The sequence below is a fragment of the Rhodnius prolixus genome, unplaced genomic scaffold (genome assembly GCF_049639745.1).
Source record: "Rhodnius prolixus isolate KJV_2025 unplaced genomic scaffold, Rpr scaffold_30, whole genome shotgun sequence".
NCBI classification, from domain to species: domain Eukaryota; kingdom Metazoa; phylum Arthropoda; class Insecta; order Hemiptera; family Reduviidae; genus Rhodnius; species Rhodnius prolixus.
In genome coordinates this window covers 163,362-179,532 of record NW_027411638.1, presented here as the reverse complement: position 1 = coordinate 179,532, position 16,171 = coordinate 163,362, and the positions used below count along the sequence as shown (strand labels likewise).

The 16,171-nt window shown below is 32.0% G+C and overlaps 1 protein-coding gene across 3 annotated transcripts in view; it reads left to right on the top strand.

Annotated features, from left to right (window-relative positions):
• The window catches only part of LOC141462324 (uncharacterized), a 67,493-nt gene that overhangs the window by 12,072 nt on the left and 39,250 nt on the right, over window positions 1-16,171 (top strand). For all 3 annotated transcript variants that reach the window (XM_074144084.1, XM_074144085.1, XM_074144083.1), the window contains exons 8-20: window positions 62-166; window positions 810-1,104; window positions 1,424-1,520; window positions 2,227-5,587; window positions 6,426-6,566; window positions 8,133-8,285; window positions 9,645-9,713; window positions 10,717-10,994; window positions 11,508-11,781; window positions 12,913-13,203; window positions 14,127-14,156; window positions 14,726-14,770; window positions 16,045-16,095. In XM_074144084.1, coding sequence (XP_074000185.1) covers window positions 62-166; window positions 810-1,104; window positions 1,424-1,520; window positions 2,227-5,587; window positions 6,426-6,566; window positions 8,133-8,285; window positions 9,645-9,713; window positions 10,717-10,994; window positions 11,508-11,781; window positions 12,913-13,203; window positions 14,127-14,156; window positions 14,726-14,770; window positions 16,045-16,095 — 5,190 coding nt within the window. The remainder of the gene's footprint in view (window positions 1-61; window positions 167-809; window positions 1,105-1,423; window positions 1,521-2,226; window positions 5,588-6,425; window positions 6,567-8,132; window positions 8,286-9,644; window positions 9,714-10,716; window positions 10,995-11,507; window positions 11,782-12,912; window positions 13,204-14,126; window positions 14,157-14,725; window positions 14,771-16,044; window positions 16,096-16,171) is intronic.

Genomic DNA, 16,171 nt, shown 5'->3' with positions numbered 1-16,171 from the left:
CTAAACCAACAAGCGACATTATCAGCATAATTGATAATAATGTTTTGCTATTATTTTGCAGAAAAAGGAAGTAAATTTGTTTTCATCTAAGAAGCCACAGCAGAACTTAAACTGGAAAGAAAAGTATCGCAGATGTTGTGGAAACAAAAAGACCAACTTTTTATTAGTAAGCGTTAATTATTGCGTTGAATAATCACCCTTAATACTATAGTCATATAGAAGAAATCCTGAGGCATAGTCTTATGAAATCGGGGAGAAGGCCAGATCTCAATTACTTAGTCAATTGAATCAAATATTCCTCAAAAGGATTCCTGTGCACCGCCTGAACTAAACTTCGATCTCTAAGCTAATCCCGCTTCGTTTTACTTTGAAAATGCTCTTTGGATGTTTATATTTTTATATTTTGATTATCATGTTGAAATAAAAATGACAATTTTCTGCTCAGATGTTGACGCGCCTTAAATAAAAATTAAAAATAAAAGGATAACTTTATTTTCAATATATTAATTCGTAAAGTCGATCATACATGTACGAATGCACAATGTATAAATTGTTCTAATTGAATTTGTGATTAACATCGCTTTATGTATTTTTTTTTTTTTTTGTAATTTATTATTACATTTTATTACACTTGGTCAACGTTTCGATTCATTCTCAATAGAGCATCTTTTGATAATAGAAACATAACAGAAACAAGGAAAGTATAATCAAAGTAAACAAAAACCATTTAGGGTTGTTTATTCGAAAATCAATTTATTAACTAGGTCAATAGTGAAAAACTGAAGGAAAATCAAATTAATTGTTTTCAGGCTAAAATCATTCACTCATTTCGATCGAATCACTGCAATGAAATAATACATCCAATTCCGTTCACCACGAATTATCCAACTAGAGATGAAATTAACACCGTACTGTATTCAAACAATCCGAACAAAGAAACCTGGCAAATCCGATATGAGATACGTCACCTTATTGATGATCTATTGAAGCTGTACGATCAGATTAAGGAAGATAACATACCATCGAAACGTTGCTGCAAATCAATTTTCCCTAAGGTCTATCAACTTGACGACAAAGATCTAGTGTATTATCATAATAAAATGTGTAAGTGTATTTTGTAATGCTTTATATGTACATATTAATGAATGAAGACATGGTGTGCTTAGAATCTTACTGGACCATTCTTGGCCATAAACATGCAATTAGAACCACCAACTTATGTTAAGTAAAGCTTCTCTTTCTGCTTAATTTAAAAAAAATTCTTTAAGGATATCGCTTTGATCCTGTCCATTAACGAAGTAAACAAACATTTAGTAAAATTTCTAAGTTGAAGCTATGTTTTTAAATTGTCTGAGATTGTAATTGTAAAAAGAAAAATTGAAACAGCTTGATTCACTTAAAAAATGAATATTTTCATTTTCAGGTTCGTTGAGACCAACCATAGAATTGAAAGCGTGTCCACACAAAGAAGAATACGTAACTAATTTGAAGATGAGAACTGTGTACTGTGATGATCAACAGTGAGTATATTTTTATGAAAATGGCTTAAAAATTTTATGATTAGGTCTCATAGTTTTAATTTGAAACATTTGCTTCAGTAAATTCATCTGTTAGGTGGTTCCTGTGGAATTACAAACACACCCTAGAAACTAAATTTAAAACTTTTACGAGTTAAACATTAATAATTGTGGTAAAAAAAAATAGTACTTACATCTTTAGCTGACCATTTGCGTTATGTTGAATTATGCCTGGACAATAGACTCCTTTGAAACCTCATACAAACCCTGAAACATATGTACTTAGAGACGACCCTCCAAACTACTTGGTGACCTCAGTAAATTACAACTGGCTAAAAAAAGACTGCTTCATACCTCCTTATGGACTATAATTTTAAGTTTGAGCTATTTCTCGGAAAAGATCTCTTCAATTCGTTAAACTTCTTATCTCAATTACGCTCCTTAATAGCTGTCATTTTTAAAAACTGATTTTAAGTCAGCTCTGTAATCTAAACATCCTATATGTGATATTATATGTTTTGGCTATATTTACGTTCTGCTAATGAAGAATTCAACAATCGCTTTGATCCTCCTACACTTGTTAAATATGCAATTGTAATATTTGCTATAAGAATCAAATTTATTAATTATGCGAGTAATTGTTACAATGGCAGTTTGTAGTAACAAATAGTTGTGAGCGTGCTTTACATCTGGCTTTGTTTGTTTTTAGACCATCGCGCCTTCATTTGAAAACTATATACGATACTAATAAAGATCTTGAGACTGCCAAAGTGCTCGAAGAGATGGATAAAGCCAACTTAGATGAATGGGCTGAGATTATAGAGGGCCTCAAAGAGAAGGATGAAAACAGCATTGATGAATGCGCTGCTGAACTGCTCGAACAGAAGGAAGAAGTCAGCTTGATTGAAACTGCTGCCAAACTGCTCAAACAGAAGGGAGAAATCAGCTTGGTTAAATGTGCTGTCAAACCGCTCGATCAGAAGGAAGAAATCAGCTTGGTTGAAAGTGCTGTCAAAATGCTCGAAGAGGATGAAGAAAACAGCTTGGATGAATGTGCTGCCAAAATGCTCGAACCGGATGGAGAAATCAGCTTGGATGAATGTACTAAGACTGTCGGAGTGCCTAAAGAAATGGATGAAACCAGCTTGGATAACTGTGCTCTTATTAATGATGAGACTTTGAAAATAAGATTAATAAATCGTTACAAAATTGACATACAGGAGTTACTGGCATCAAGTTGTACTTCGGTTGATTTAGAGCGTGATGATAGCAAAATCAGCCTGAATCCCCAAGATCTCGAATTTGTGTACGAATTGTACGGTTATCCAGACTTTTACATCGATCGTGATAAAGCAATTACGTATGGTCCAGAAAGATTTGGCAAATATTCAAAGAAAATCGATCCAAAAGTTAGTAAAAATTCGTATTGGTTGAAGCTGAAAGCACAGGCAAGATTTGGCAGTCCATTTTATGAAATATTTATTAAAAAACCTGAAGTGCCTCAAATGCGTAGGGATTATTACAGAACTAAACCAGTAGCCATTAACTATAGGTCTTCAATAGAAATACCAAAACGTCTTAATTCAGTTTTTGGTAAGAAACTATTGCCTACTGAAAATGAAGCAGACGATGCTAAAAAAACTTTTCCAAAAGAATTTATAGACATTATCAAAAATGTTTCACAATATTATAATTATAATCCATCTTATTCTGCATACAATGCTGAATTCAATGACAAGGGTATACTACGTCCACAATACAGTTCCAGTGAGGCTACAAAAGCAGTGGAACTAGTGAACTGTGCGCGCAAAAAGTTAGCCGAATGTTTTGAATCGTTTAATGAATTTGAAAATTGTAATTTAAGTTCAAATAAGATGTTTACCGGACGAAATGAAAGCGACGATGGCATATCCATAGCCAGCGTTGAAGAGTTACTAAAAAGTAGTTCTAGGGAGGAGATAAGACTCATTTTGGATAGTGTTTCTGAATATTATACGTTAGATGAATTTGAAAATTATTTAATTGAACAAAATACAATTGATGATGATGATGATATTGATGTTATTGATATTGATGCAATGATTACACCCAGTGTCAAAGATACAAGTACCGCGGCATCTTTTGAAGATCTATTTAATGCAAAAAGTGTTTCGTCAATTTTCATTCCACCAAAACAACAATCTTATATTGGTAAAACCGTTGGTAAACGTAGCAGTAGTAGTTCCAGTGTTTATAGTTATACTGGTAAGATCTGTACGCTAAGCTTCAGTGCAACAGAGGCGGCGTTTGAAGAAGAACACACCGTTGCCATGACAAAAGAGAGAATAAGTTCAGAATCTATTTCTAAAGTATCAGATTTGGAGAGCAGTAATACATCTCGGCATTCTTTTCATTCACGTGTATTATCTGAATATGATGGCAAGCTTGCAGAGGAACAGGAAAGTTCCAGCTCTAGCACTTCCTACAGTTATAGTTCCATTTCAGAAGAGGACTTAGAAGATGTTTTTGAAGATGATATGAGTGGTGATGATGATTACAATATTTCATCTTTTAGGGATTTATTAGATATCTTGAATAAGAAATTCGAACATCGCAACATTGAATCCAGTCCTAGTCTAAGCAAAGTGTCCTACGATAACATAACCTTCTTACCGTTTAATAATTGGGATGATGACATTGTTGAGAAGAAGAATAATGCTTTTGATTTGGATAAGTTATTTGATGAATTAGATCTTGATTTCATTGAGAACAAACTGTTTAAATTCTTTGCAAATTATATGAAGGAAATAACATTTGATTTGAAATTATTCCCAACCCTTTCAACAATCAATTCCAAAATTACTAATGATGTTGAAATCTTACCTAGTGCTGATTTTGCAACAAAAAGTAATGCTTGCGGCACAAAAGACAAAGCAGAACTAAAAGAAATATTAAAGAAAAATAATACATACACGGTACTCCGAACAGTTACGCCCAATTGGACAACATACCGTAACCAGTTCTATTATAATACAAACAATCTAATGTTGTCAGTGAAATCTAAAAGTAATTTTCTTCATAATAATTGCAAACATTATGTAGACAATATTTTCACAAGTTTTTTTCAGAGTTTAGTTGACTATAATGAGTTTAAATATCCTATGATTGACAATAACATTGATATAACTGGTGATAACCATTTATATTTCAGTTTTGATGATCAAAGCAATCACAGCATTAAAGCATTTGATGTAGGAAACTTTTTCAGAAACGTTTCTGAGTATAGATTTCTTGACAGAGAATTTCCAAATTCTCTAATCAGTACAGATAATTTGGCAACTGCCTTACCTAAAAAAGCTGTTGTACATTCTAATGCTAGACAACCAAATTTGTATAGTACTCAATTATCTTTTTATGCTGCTAGCAATTTAAATAAAGTTTCTCAGTGTGTAATTCCTGGTAAAAAAACAGTACATTCTATTAAGGAATTTCATTCTAGTTCCGGTAATTCAGGAAAAGCCGTAAAGAAAAACGTTGCACCTTCTGGTTGCGAAAAACAGTTTGAGTGCAAGTCAGTTTCTAAAAATGAATTTGCACATGCAGTGCTTAGCTCTGTTGACTCAACAAACAAAAAAAAGGATCTTCAAAGTTCTACAAGTGCTCAATGTATGTTCAGTAAATATTTTAACCAGACCCAAGTCACCATTGAGCACAAAAAAGTGGACAATGTAAAAGAATACATTTTAAGTCAAATGTATGAGACAATTGAAAAAAACAATGAAACAAGTGACAGCGATGATTCTTATCCACGAAATGAAACATATGGAATGTTTCTAATGAAAGCCGCATTGGAACAAACACCAAGTGATGATGATAGATCAGTAATTGGTAGTCTGTCAGAAGTTTCTATAAACAGTGGTATGACGGATTATACTGATAAACTGACTATGTATAGCGATTCAGCATATGATCTTTTTCAATTTGAACAAAGAGAATTGAGAGAATTTCCAGTGGATAAATCTAGAATAAATCTTTTAGGAGAGAAACAGAAAAATTCGTATAATATAGGAACAATAATTCATCAGTCTAGGGTAAGTATTAAAGAAATTAGTCCTTAGTAACTTCATTTTTTAAAAGAGCAACTCTCTTTTTAGATTTTCAAAATGATTTTTAGGCCGGAATCACAAATTTTCTGAGTCAAAGTGAGTGGTCAGGCAAGGCAAAACTTTAAATTATTTTTTATTTTCTTTTTCGCCAGGACATATGTATTATTTAAAATTACCAAGTGAACGTTCTTTTGCCGCCCAGTATATCAGTAATGTCTCAAGGCTGGAATTCTCTTCCACAGAAAGTGATACCAGGGGATTCCTCTATCTCTTTCCCAATTCAGATGCGCATTTTGATATTCGCGTACGGATATGAGTAGTAAACATTAGTTACACTGTGTTTGTATGCGCTGGTAAGGGGGTCATTGATATTATTTTCTTTTATCTGGACTGTTAACGCTCAAATTACCATAGTCGCAATGTATTTTTTGCTGTGGTATCTGGAAAATGCTTCACAAATCTAGACTGGCTATTTAGTTTTTTCCTTCCTAGATCAGTGCCTGTTGTAAAGGATTGTACCTAGTGAGAGGATATGGTCTGTAGGCCGGCAATGCGCTGTGAAGGCTCTGGGCGTCAATGATTTGTACAATATATTGACGCGACTCAAGTTGATAAAAAATAATAATAATCCGATTTTCTGTTTCATTTTTGCAAGGGCGCCAAATAGGCTTCAAAGGCAATAATTTTATAAAAAACTTATCTTTTTTTTTCAAAAATCACTTCAACTTTACTTTCTTATGAAATTTTAAGTTCAATAATTTGCATACCAATTAGAAGTATACTTTCACTTGCCAGAAGTATTAAAAATTTGATTTTATTTCAGTTTCCAAGAAAATATTTTTATCATCCATTAATGGAACATAGATACCATTTCTCATCAATTCAAAACCGACCTTGGTGGAAAAGAAAACATTTTGACTTACTACACATCAACAATTACTGGAACAAATCATTTTACCGAAAGGTATACCTATTAAACCATCTTGTTTTCAGCAGTTTATCTTGAATTTTGAAGCATTGTATGCAATTTAGAAAGTTTAGTTTTACACAAGTTTGGTATTATAGGCTTAAGTAATTACTTAATAACATTTATTACTAATGGTTAAAGTAATTTGCAAAATATAATTTTGCAGATTAAAGACATGCACTTTCTTGTTTTAGCCACATTAAAAATAACACAAAGCGCTAACAATATTGAATTAAAACACCATTTATAAAATTCAAATGGCCCAGTCCCAGCTCGTCAGAGTTTAATGAGAATGTTAATACTGATGCCGTTTTGGTAAATTCTTATAGCAGCAGATTAAATGTACGAAGTTGCTGTGCACTTACTTGCTTTCAAATATTTGTCAGAAGCAGCTAGCCGGAACAAAGTGGGAGCCACTGAAGGTTTCGACGAAAGCCTAAACAGCTTACATAAGGCCTTAAATGAAGTATATAAGCCAGATTATATCATTAACCACACTGGAATAATAGAACAAGACACAAAATAAAACCCTACGTATCATAACAGTGGGTCCCGCGTCCCACTTCATAAAGTAATGGTTCTGCAAAGTCAATACCTATTTTGGTGATATACTCGTATAATTACATCAAATTTCAAAACCTAATATCACTCAGCGTATAGTTCAGATTTTATTGAATTCTTTAACAAATTATAGAAAAAAGTCTACGCTATAATTGTTATTAATAGAAATGTTTCAGTGATTATAGGTAATGAAATATAGAAGGTTAAATTTTAGAGTTTTTTTTAAATTGTTCAAACTTTAAACCTCTATAACTCTCTTTTCCTTGTTCCGATTCTAATGATTTCTTTACCGAATTGTCGAGAAACGTTTTCTCTATAACAAGCTTAAATAGGATCGTTCTAGTGCTACTAGTTATTGAGATATTGAAGGTTAAATTTTGGGGGTTTTGCACATCGTTCAAATTTCAAACCTCTATATCTCTCTTTTTATTGTTCCGATTCTAATGATTTCTTTACCGAATTGTAGAGAAAAATTTGTTCTATAACTTGCATAAATAGCATCGTTCTAGAGCTACTAGTTATTGTGATATAAGAGGTTAAATTTTTTAGTTTTGACACAAAGTTCAAATTTAAAACCTCTATATCTCTCTTTTTATTGTTCCGATTCCAATGATTTCTTTACCATATTGTAGAGAATAGTTAGCCACCAAAAAGCGAAACGTTTAAAAACTCCCAATTGTCAAAAATGTTTTCTCTTTTTCCATAAAAGGTCTAATTCCCAAATTTTCTGTATAATGTAGTGCAATTTCTCCTTTATAACGGTAATTTTGAATGATATTACGATTTTCTACTGATTTAAATTGGGTTAAGGTCCTTTTTCGTACTTATTTAAGTACTGTAGAAATATCAAAGAAAAGTCTCGTATTGTAAAAGTTTGTTTCGAAGGTGTGGGATTGTGGTAAAGTGCACAAAATTATGCAAGATTTAAGATACTTCACTGTTTGACAATGTTGTTGTGGTAATTATGCTGATTTAGATACTTTTATTTTTATTTTTTTTCAGTGGTCCTTTCTGTATCCTTCGCCAACAAGGAATTTTAACTATTACTACTTGAGTATGGAAAATAATTATTCGTTCAGAAGGAAGTTGCTGGAATGCAGCCCAATGCCAACTGCCCATGAAAAGATCCAGCGTGAAGTAAAATCACATAAAAAGGTAAATAGGAAGGATGTGCAAATTTTTCTACTACTGTCATTTAATTTGGTTAGATAAACGTTAAGTCGGCTTGAATAGAATAGGCGTTTATTTTACTTTAAAATAAGTGTACGTATAACATGTATAAACTACCCAACACTACAATATCAATTGTAACAGGCCAAGGGAATAAAATTATGTAGTTTTCGCCCAGTGATTAATTCAGTTTTCGATTCTGAAACTCAGGTAATGTATTTTCCACTGACATTAAAATTTCGAGTAAGTGTTTTGAGTGTTGGAAAGTACGCAAAATCTTTCATTGTAATTGGGTCACCCAAAGTTAAAAAATTTAACCGATATTATATTAAACATTTTTAATATAATTTTTTTTTTGTCGTTAAAGGGCTACAATCACCATTTTTAATGTCTGCAATAGCATTTTAAATGGCTGTCTTTGCATCAATTTTCTTTTAAGAGCGGTGGAATCTTTTTTTAAAACAAAAAGTAAATAGAATAATGTCAATTTTATTTTGAAATTAAAGAAAAAAAAACATTTTAAAGCTTAAAAAACACTGGCTAAGCTACCTAACTACTGTGCAGATAGCTAACTTCTGATTGCCCATCCAAGTGTACTTGAACGGAAAATCCGTTGATCCATCTTCATCATTCAGCCAGAATTTCAAATTTGCGTTATTCACCCGCAAATTATACTATATTCTAGTAGTTTTTACAAATTAGTCTTTGTATTCTCCAGTAATTCTTTCGGAAAATGACCCAAAAACTCTTTCTTCAAAATGTATTCACACACTATATTAAAACTGTCCGGTAGGACAGTTGTATAAGGGTTAATCGTCAAAAACTGCACGAAAAAGCTGTAACGTTGAAAATCACCCAACTTTGACAATTTTTTTTCTCTTTTTCTATAAAAGATAAAATTCCCAAATATTCTTTAAAATATAGGGCAAATCCTCCTTTATAACTGTAATTTTTTTTGCAACAACTCAGATCTAATAGGTTTTGAGAAAAAAGTTGCTGAAAATGAGCAAAAACGGCATTTTCAGAAATTGTTGTTGTTCTTGTTCTTCTTCTTCTTGTTGTTACCTTTTTTGTAAACTGCGTAGCGCCTAAATGCGTAAACCGATTTTCATGAATGAGGTGTCATTCGATTCGGAATTTTATGTAGATGTGCCTTTTTGGGGGTCTCGACGCTGTACATCGAATGGGGGAGGAGTTAGCCCCCCTTATGTAAGGCCCCCTCCAAAATTATTATTACTAATTACTCTGTAAATCTTGGCCCAATTTTGATCAAATTTGGTAGGTCAATTAAGAGCTGATACTGAAAATGGTTTTAATTTGCTCATAAGATTCAATTGATTTCAGACATACCGGGCGACTCAAAATAAAGGACTTTGGGAACTGCAAAAAGACAGTGCACTGCATCTTATGAACGTAAGCATTATCCACCTTTACCAGACTTTACTAAAGTAGCCTAAAAAACAAAATAATCGCCAACCCAACATAACAAATTCAATGGACTTAAATATCCAGCCACTTTCTGATTTTCTCTACAAACATATTATATTAACCTTATACTTTGTAGAATATTACTAACATATTAATCTCATCTTCAAATTATGAGTTTAATTGTAACGTTTTTTGAAAAAATTCTTGCTTTTTAGCATAAACAGGTTATTTAAATAATTTTGTCACTACTGAAATAGGCATGATGCAATTGTTGCCTTAGATGAAGTCATAGGAAAAGATACGGTTTCGGGTTGTTTTATAAATTTTGAAAGTGGTTATCTGTTCTTAAAATGAAAGGCAGGTTTATGGAGATAACATAATTATGGGAAGTTGTTGAAGCTTTGGTGGGATCATTCGAGTCAATTCCAGCAATATACAACTGGCAACACCAAAAACTTACCGTTAGCCACGTGTAAAGGTGAAAAGAAGATGTAAGATATTGCTGCATAAACATCAATTGAAATACACTGATAAGTTGGATAAGTTAGACCTATTGCTTAATACGCTTCTCATGTTTGAACTCCTTCCAAGGGCATATTAATAATACTAAAGAACATATAAAAAAGAAAAAAATTTTATTTTCGATATTTCTCAAGTCTTTATCCCTCTTACTTCACGACTTCCTTACATAAACACCTGTTTCTGCTTGCTCTTAAAGCTATAAAATCTAATATTTCTATTTCCCATATATGGATCCAAATAAAATGTACAAAAATTCTTTTTTTCTGAAAAAATAGGGGCATTGATGGGGAGTGGATGTACTAGCAAAATCTATTTGTACAGACTTGAGTGTTTCAGCAATAGTTTTGTACTCGTATCGTTTATTGTTTTCTACAGAACAAACTCTCAGCCAAAGGCTAATCACTATAGTATGCTAAATAAAAATTATTCTTAATTTTACCATTAATCAATAATAAACCATTTTCAGCGCTTGTTCCTCGCAGATTATTATTTTTGGCATACAAGAAATAAAGCTCTATTGGATATAAGTGAAGGGCGTTTTAATTATGAAAAAGATGATCTACAATCACTTAGCCTTGAGCAATCTTTAGCAACACTTTATACAGATTCGATGTTCTTATTGTCGCTTTCAGAATCAATACCATCCTTTGTAGAGGAAGAACGTGTTGAAAGAAAATTTCGTGACTTATTTTTGGAAGGCACTGTTTGTTCGCCCAAAGTGCTTTGTCAACAATGGCCAGTAAGGTGAATATTTTCTTTGCAGTTATGAGGTATTTTTGAGCATAGATTTTAATTTTTAGCATAATTTTTTTATCACTTAATTATTAATTTGCTTAATAAATTTTCTCATGGTGTACTTCACTAATCATTTTACGAGTACATTGTGTATTGTGTGGTATTTAGAATCAAATAAGTTAAGTTCATTGAGTGTTTCAAAATATTGTACAAACTTTTTCTTCACTTCTAGTTTTTTAAAAGTTAAAAAATAAGAATTTTGAAATTACCTTGCATTGTACAAATGACAAGCCTTGGAAATTTTTACCAAATATCAAGGAACAGGTTTCAAAAGACCTTTCTTAAGATCTTTTATTAACTAATCCATCTTTTAGAACAGTAATTCCACTTTGAATCTTATGCAAAATTCCATCGCTCTTTTAAGGCTCTTTAAATGGATTTAGAAGCTATAGACTCAACTCAACTCGGTATGGTATGGATTGATTTTATGTTTTTGAACATTGATTGATTTTAATGTCCTAGTTCTTATTCAAAAGAAGATCTAGTGGAAAGAAAAGAACATGATGATGTCAAGGCTAACAAATACTACTACGAGAACAAGTACAGGTCACCTAAGAGGATCCATATCTTAAATATACCTGGCTATAATTTTTTCAAATTCAAGCAAAATATAGCAGGAAAATATCCGAATTACTTTGACCCACAAAGTAAACCTTATCAAATCTTTGATTGGAAACATACAACGCCTTACACAATTAAAAAGATCATGCCGATCGATCCTTGTAATCCGTATAAGGTAAAATTGTTAAATTATTTTATATTTTTACCTATCATTTATGATACACTTTTTTAAAAAAAAAATCTGTCATTAGGTAGATGCTGCGATCTTAATTAAGTACTGAGATTCCATAAAATAAATCCATTGGAATTTCGCATTCATTAAAAAAAAAAAAATCACAAATTCTCCATTGCTTAAGTGACATTACGTTTTAAACATTTGCACTGAGCCTGTTATAACGGTATGATGGTTACTGGAATAAACAAACAAAAGTTTGCTTAAACTTTGCATTATTTCTGTTAAAATAACAGAACGAGCAAGACTGTTATCTGATGTATAAATTATTTAGCACTGTTGTAAAATACTCCTTGTGCTTGTCAGTGATTTCCTTTCTTATTTACTTTTTGAGTGTACGGAAGAATAATTATAATAATTATAATTATAATAATAATAAATAATTATGAGTATTTTTATAAGAATAATATGAAGGATATTTAAGCTGTACATTCGAAATTAATAACTGGAAAAAATAATTTCTTCACTTAAAAAAAAAAAAATTAAAATAATATATTAAAATTGAAGTTACTTAAATAATGGTATTATTGGTTCCATAGAATATTTGAACCATTAGGTGGTGGCTAAATTTCCTAGCCTCCTGTTCGAGGGAAACAAATAGTTCCTTGGTATATGGAAGGGCTAGTTTTTCAAAAGAGAAAAAGTCGTAAATTTAAATATGGATGAGCCTCGTAGTTATGCTGCCTACAGACATCATCAAATCATCTGGTTTTATGCGATAAGTTAGATTATCAACTTTCCATTAATTCGTGCTGATGATTGGCGTAAATAATTTTGAAAACGGTAAAAAAAAAAAAGATTATATAAAGAAAGAAATGGGAATTTCTTCCCTAAATTTTCTAAAACCTCATTTTTCTTTGCCTAAAGTACCGCGTTTGCTCTTTTCCCTTGGCTTTCTACCACTTAAAAACAAACTCATTGCACTGTTTCAATTTCATATTTGATAGTCACCTAAGCGAAATAGATAACTTATTCATTTATTTTTGTTGCCATTAGAAAACTGTGCGTAATAGTTTTTTAACACATCCGTTTCGTCATGTGGCTAGAGAAATCTGAATTCTTGTTAACTTCTAGGTTACTTCAGCATTATCAGTTATGCCCACGCGATTCCATAAAGAAAATGTAATAGACGATAGAGTGAAACAAGGTGAAAGTAATAAAGAAGCGGAATCGATTCTGATGGGAAAGACATTCACAAAAAAAATTAAAAAAGCATTAATTTCTGAAGTAAAACGAAAAAACCAAACTCTAATTGAAGATTCTAAAATAAGTGACGATGATGAGTCTTCAATTGAAGCCCAAATCAATAATAAAATTGAAAATTTTATTGAAACTTTTGAAGACGCACATCAACATTTTTATGAAGTGAGTATTTTCTTTTTTTTAATATGTTAATGCTCGTAAGTAGTTCTTCTTTTAAAGTTTTGCGTTAATTTGAGATAGAAGCTGCTATTTATCTGTTATTGTTAATTTTTTTTTTTTTTAATTTTTTTGGCGCATCAACAGCTGAGGTTATTAGCGCCCGGAGCTTTTTCCAGTGCACTGCCGGCCTCCGGACAGTGTTCTCTCGTTACAGACAACACTGTCCATCACCGGACAGTGAGCTGTAAGAAGCTCCTAGGAAGAGAAAATCTAAGGGTCAGCTGCTGGATTCGAACCCGGGACCTCCGCGTAGGAGTCCAGCATGCTAACCTCATAGCTAATCCCTTCCCTTGTGTGTTATTGTTAATATTATTATTATTGTTATTGTTATTTAGATTAGCTAAGTGTAATTCTACCCTGCCTGACAATCTCATTATGTAGTTACGCATAGTACTGGTGTATACTGCATACTTTCTCCGTTAGTTATTGTTAATTATGTACTGCTTCTGGTTTCTATTTTCTTATACAATTAGTTTCACTTTCCTTCTCAGTTTTTATTTATTCATTTTGTAAATAGGCTAATGTAACACAATAAACTAAGAGCAATGCCCACTTTGATTAATTGCTGACGCCAAGTGCTTCATAATATAAATCCCTATTAAAGTTGACTTTTCGCACGCGGAAATCCCGAGTTCGAATCCCAGCTGCTGACCATTAGATTTTCTCTTCCTAGGGAGCTTCTTACAGCTCACTGTCCGGTGATGGAACAGTGTTGTCTGTAACGTGAGAACACTGTCCGGAGGCCAGCTTCGGGCGTCAATAACTTCAGATATTGACGCGCCTTAAATCATTTAAAAAAAAAAAGAGTATTGAACATATTTTATTAATAAATAATAATTTGTATATTTTATTTTATTTTTTTGCAGGAAGAAGAAAGAATTGTGGAGACTGGCGATGTAAGTAAATTTGCAGTGTTATGACAGTAAAATTAATACTTAAGATTATGTCGACGGTTATCCTAGATTCCCTTTTATCTTTAAAATTTTTATTTATAGTTGATGAAGTGTGATGTATTATAGTTAAGTAAGTTTTTAGTACGCGATCTAGTTGTGTATATTTCCTGACCTGATTTTTAGGTTTGCCTCGTTTTCTTGAAAAAAAAATAAAATAATAATAAAAATAAAGGAATTTGACTTAGGAATATGACCATTTCTGTATTTATTATTATTTTATTGTTGTACGGGAATTAGAGGAAGAAATAAGACAATAATATCTTAAAAGTTAGATTCCATCTTCTTGTTTTTTGAACTGTTTATATTAGACACGCAAAACATGATCTAGTCTAACGTATTTCTTTCTTTTATTTTTTCTTAGATGAAAAATATTGTTCAGAAGTTTTTTTTTTTAGTTAATCGCACAACTATAGCAATGATAGGATAACATACTGTTAAATTCAGTGCTAATAAACCTATTTTGCAAATTAACAGATATGTTTATTTCACAATTATTTTTTGTTTCGTTTCAGGAAGAAAACTTGGAAGATTATTTGAAAGATTTTATCGTAGGAAAGGTAAGAATTTTTATTGCTGAAGCTATTAGACATTACTTGGATCGGATTGGGATTAGACAATGGAAAAGATGAGCGGATTAAAGAGGGTTTGGCAATTCTTTCATAAAGAAGTATGCTTGGCATCTTATACGGGAAACAGCATACATTATATCAGGTTCCTTCCATTTCTTGGCCACTACTGGACAAGAAAGACGTGGAATTTTCAGTCAATCACTTCTAGAATTTCAGCTTAAATAAAATAGATTGTTCGAAAGTACGTAAAAAAATATTCCGAGCACCTTGCTTGTATTTTTTTTTGTTTTCGAAGAGCAATTTTAACACGTAGAGGATGGAGGTAGGGAACAATAAGACAAGAACACTGAATTAGCAGCCCTATTCAAATAAAATTAGGAAATAGCGGATATATATTTAATAACGTGATTTTCTTTTTAATTTCTTCCAAATTTCCTTTTACTCCTTTTTCGAAAACATAACCTTAACGTTCCTAATTCTTCTTTCTCTGATTTATATTTCAAGTATAAATAAAAAAAAAAATGTATAATGTAGAAAACATATTTCATGAAATATCTATGGGGGAAAAATAAGTTAAAAAAACTGTTAATAGTATTTTTTCACAGAAATAGTTAGCAATAAAGAATTGGCCTATTACAATGGTTGCCAACTGCCATTTTTTTTGGAAAGGAGAGTCCTTTTTTAACACCTGGTTGTCCTTGTCCTTTCTAAAATTAGAAAAGGACGCCTTTTGCCCTTTTATCAGATATTGTTCACTCAAATCTAATTTATTTTATTGTATTTTTGATTTAAGTTCTGAGACTTCTGAGACTTCTTCATTTGACGTGTTGTTTTTCTGTTCTAACTGAACTGAATTGGTCAACTGGTTATTGATGTAACGATAAACTTTTCATGAATAAGTATGTAAGATATAAATATGCCCAGGCCAGATTACAGACGGTGCAGAGGGGACTTTTGCCCGGGGCCCGGAGCCGAAGTCTCTGCATGTACACCTAAAAAAAAAAGAAGGAAAACGAATGATATACATTTCCGGGCCCAAAAATCCTGTCGACGGCCCTGAATGTACCTAATTTTTTTAGGGTGTCCTTTTTTTTTGGAACTTTATTGGAGTTGGTAACCCTAGGCGTATGGGAAATAGGAATTGTGGGCTTATTGTTTCCTAGTAAACTGTGAGTTGTCTAAGTCATGTTTACAAGTAAACAGTATTTGTTGTGCACAAAATTAACGGTTATTATTATTTATTTATTTTTATTTTTTTACAGGAAACCGAAGGCGAAGTGGGGAAATTGCAAACAATATTCAGGAGATCTACGGTGAGCAGATTTATCAGTTAAAGCCAGTCTTAGCTTTACCAGCTCTAACCAGTCAGCTCTTCAATGTTCTCTGACA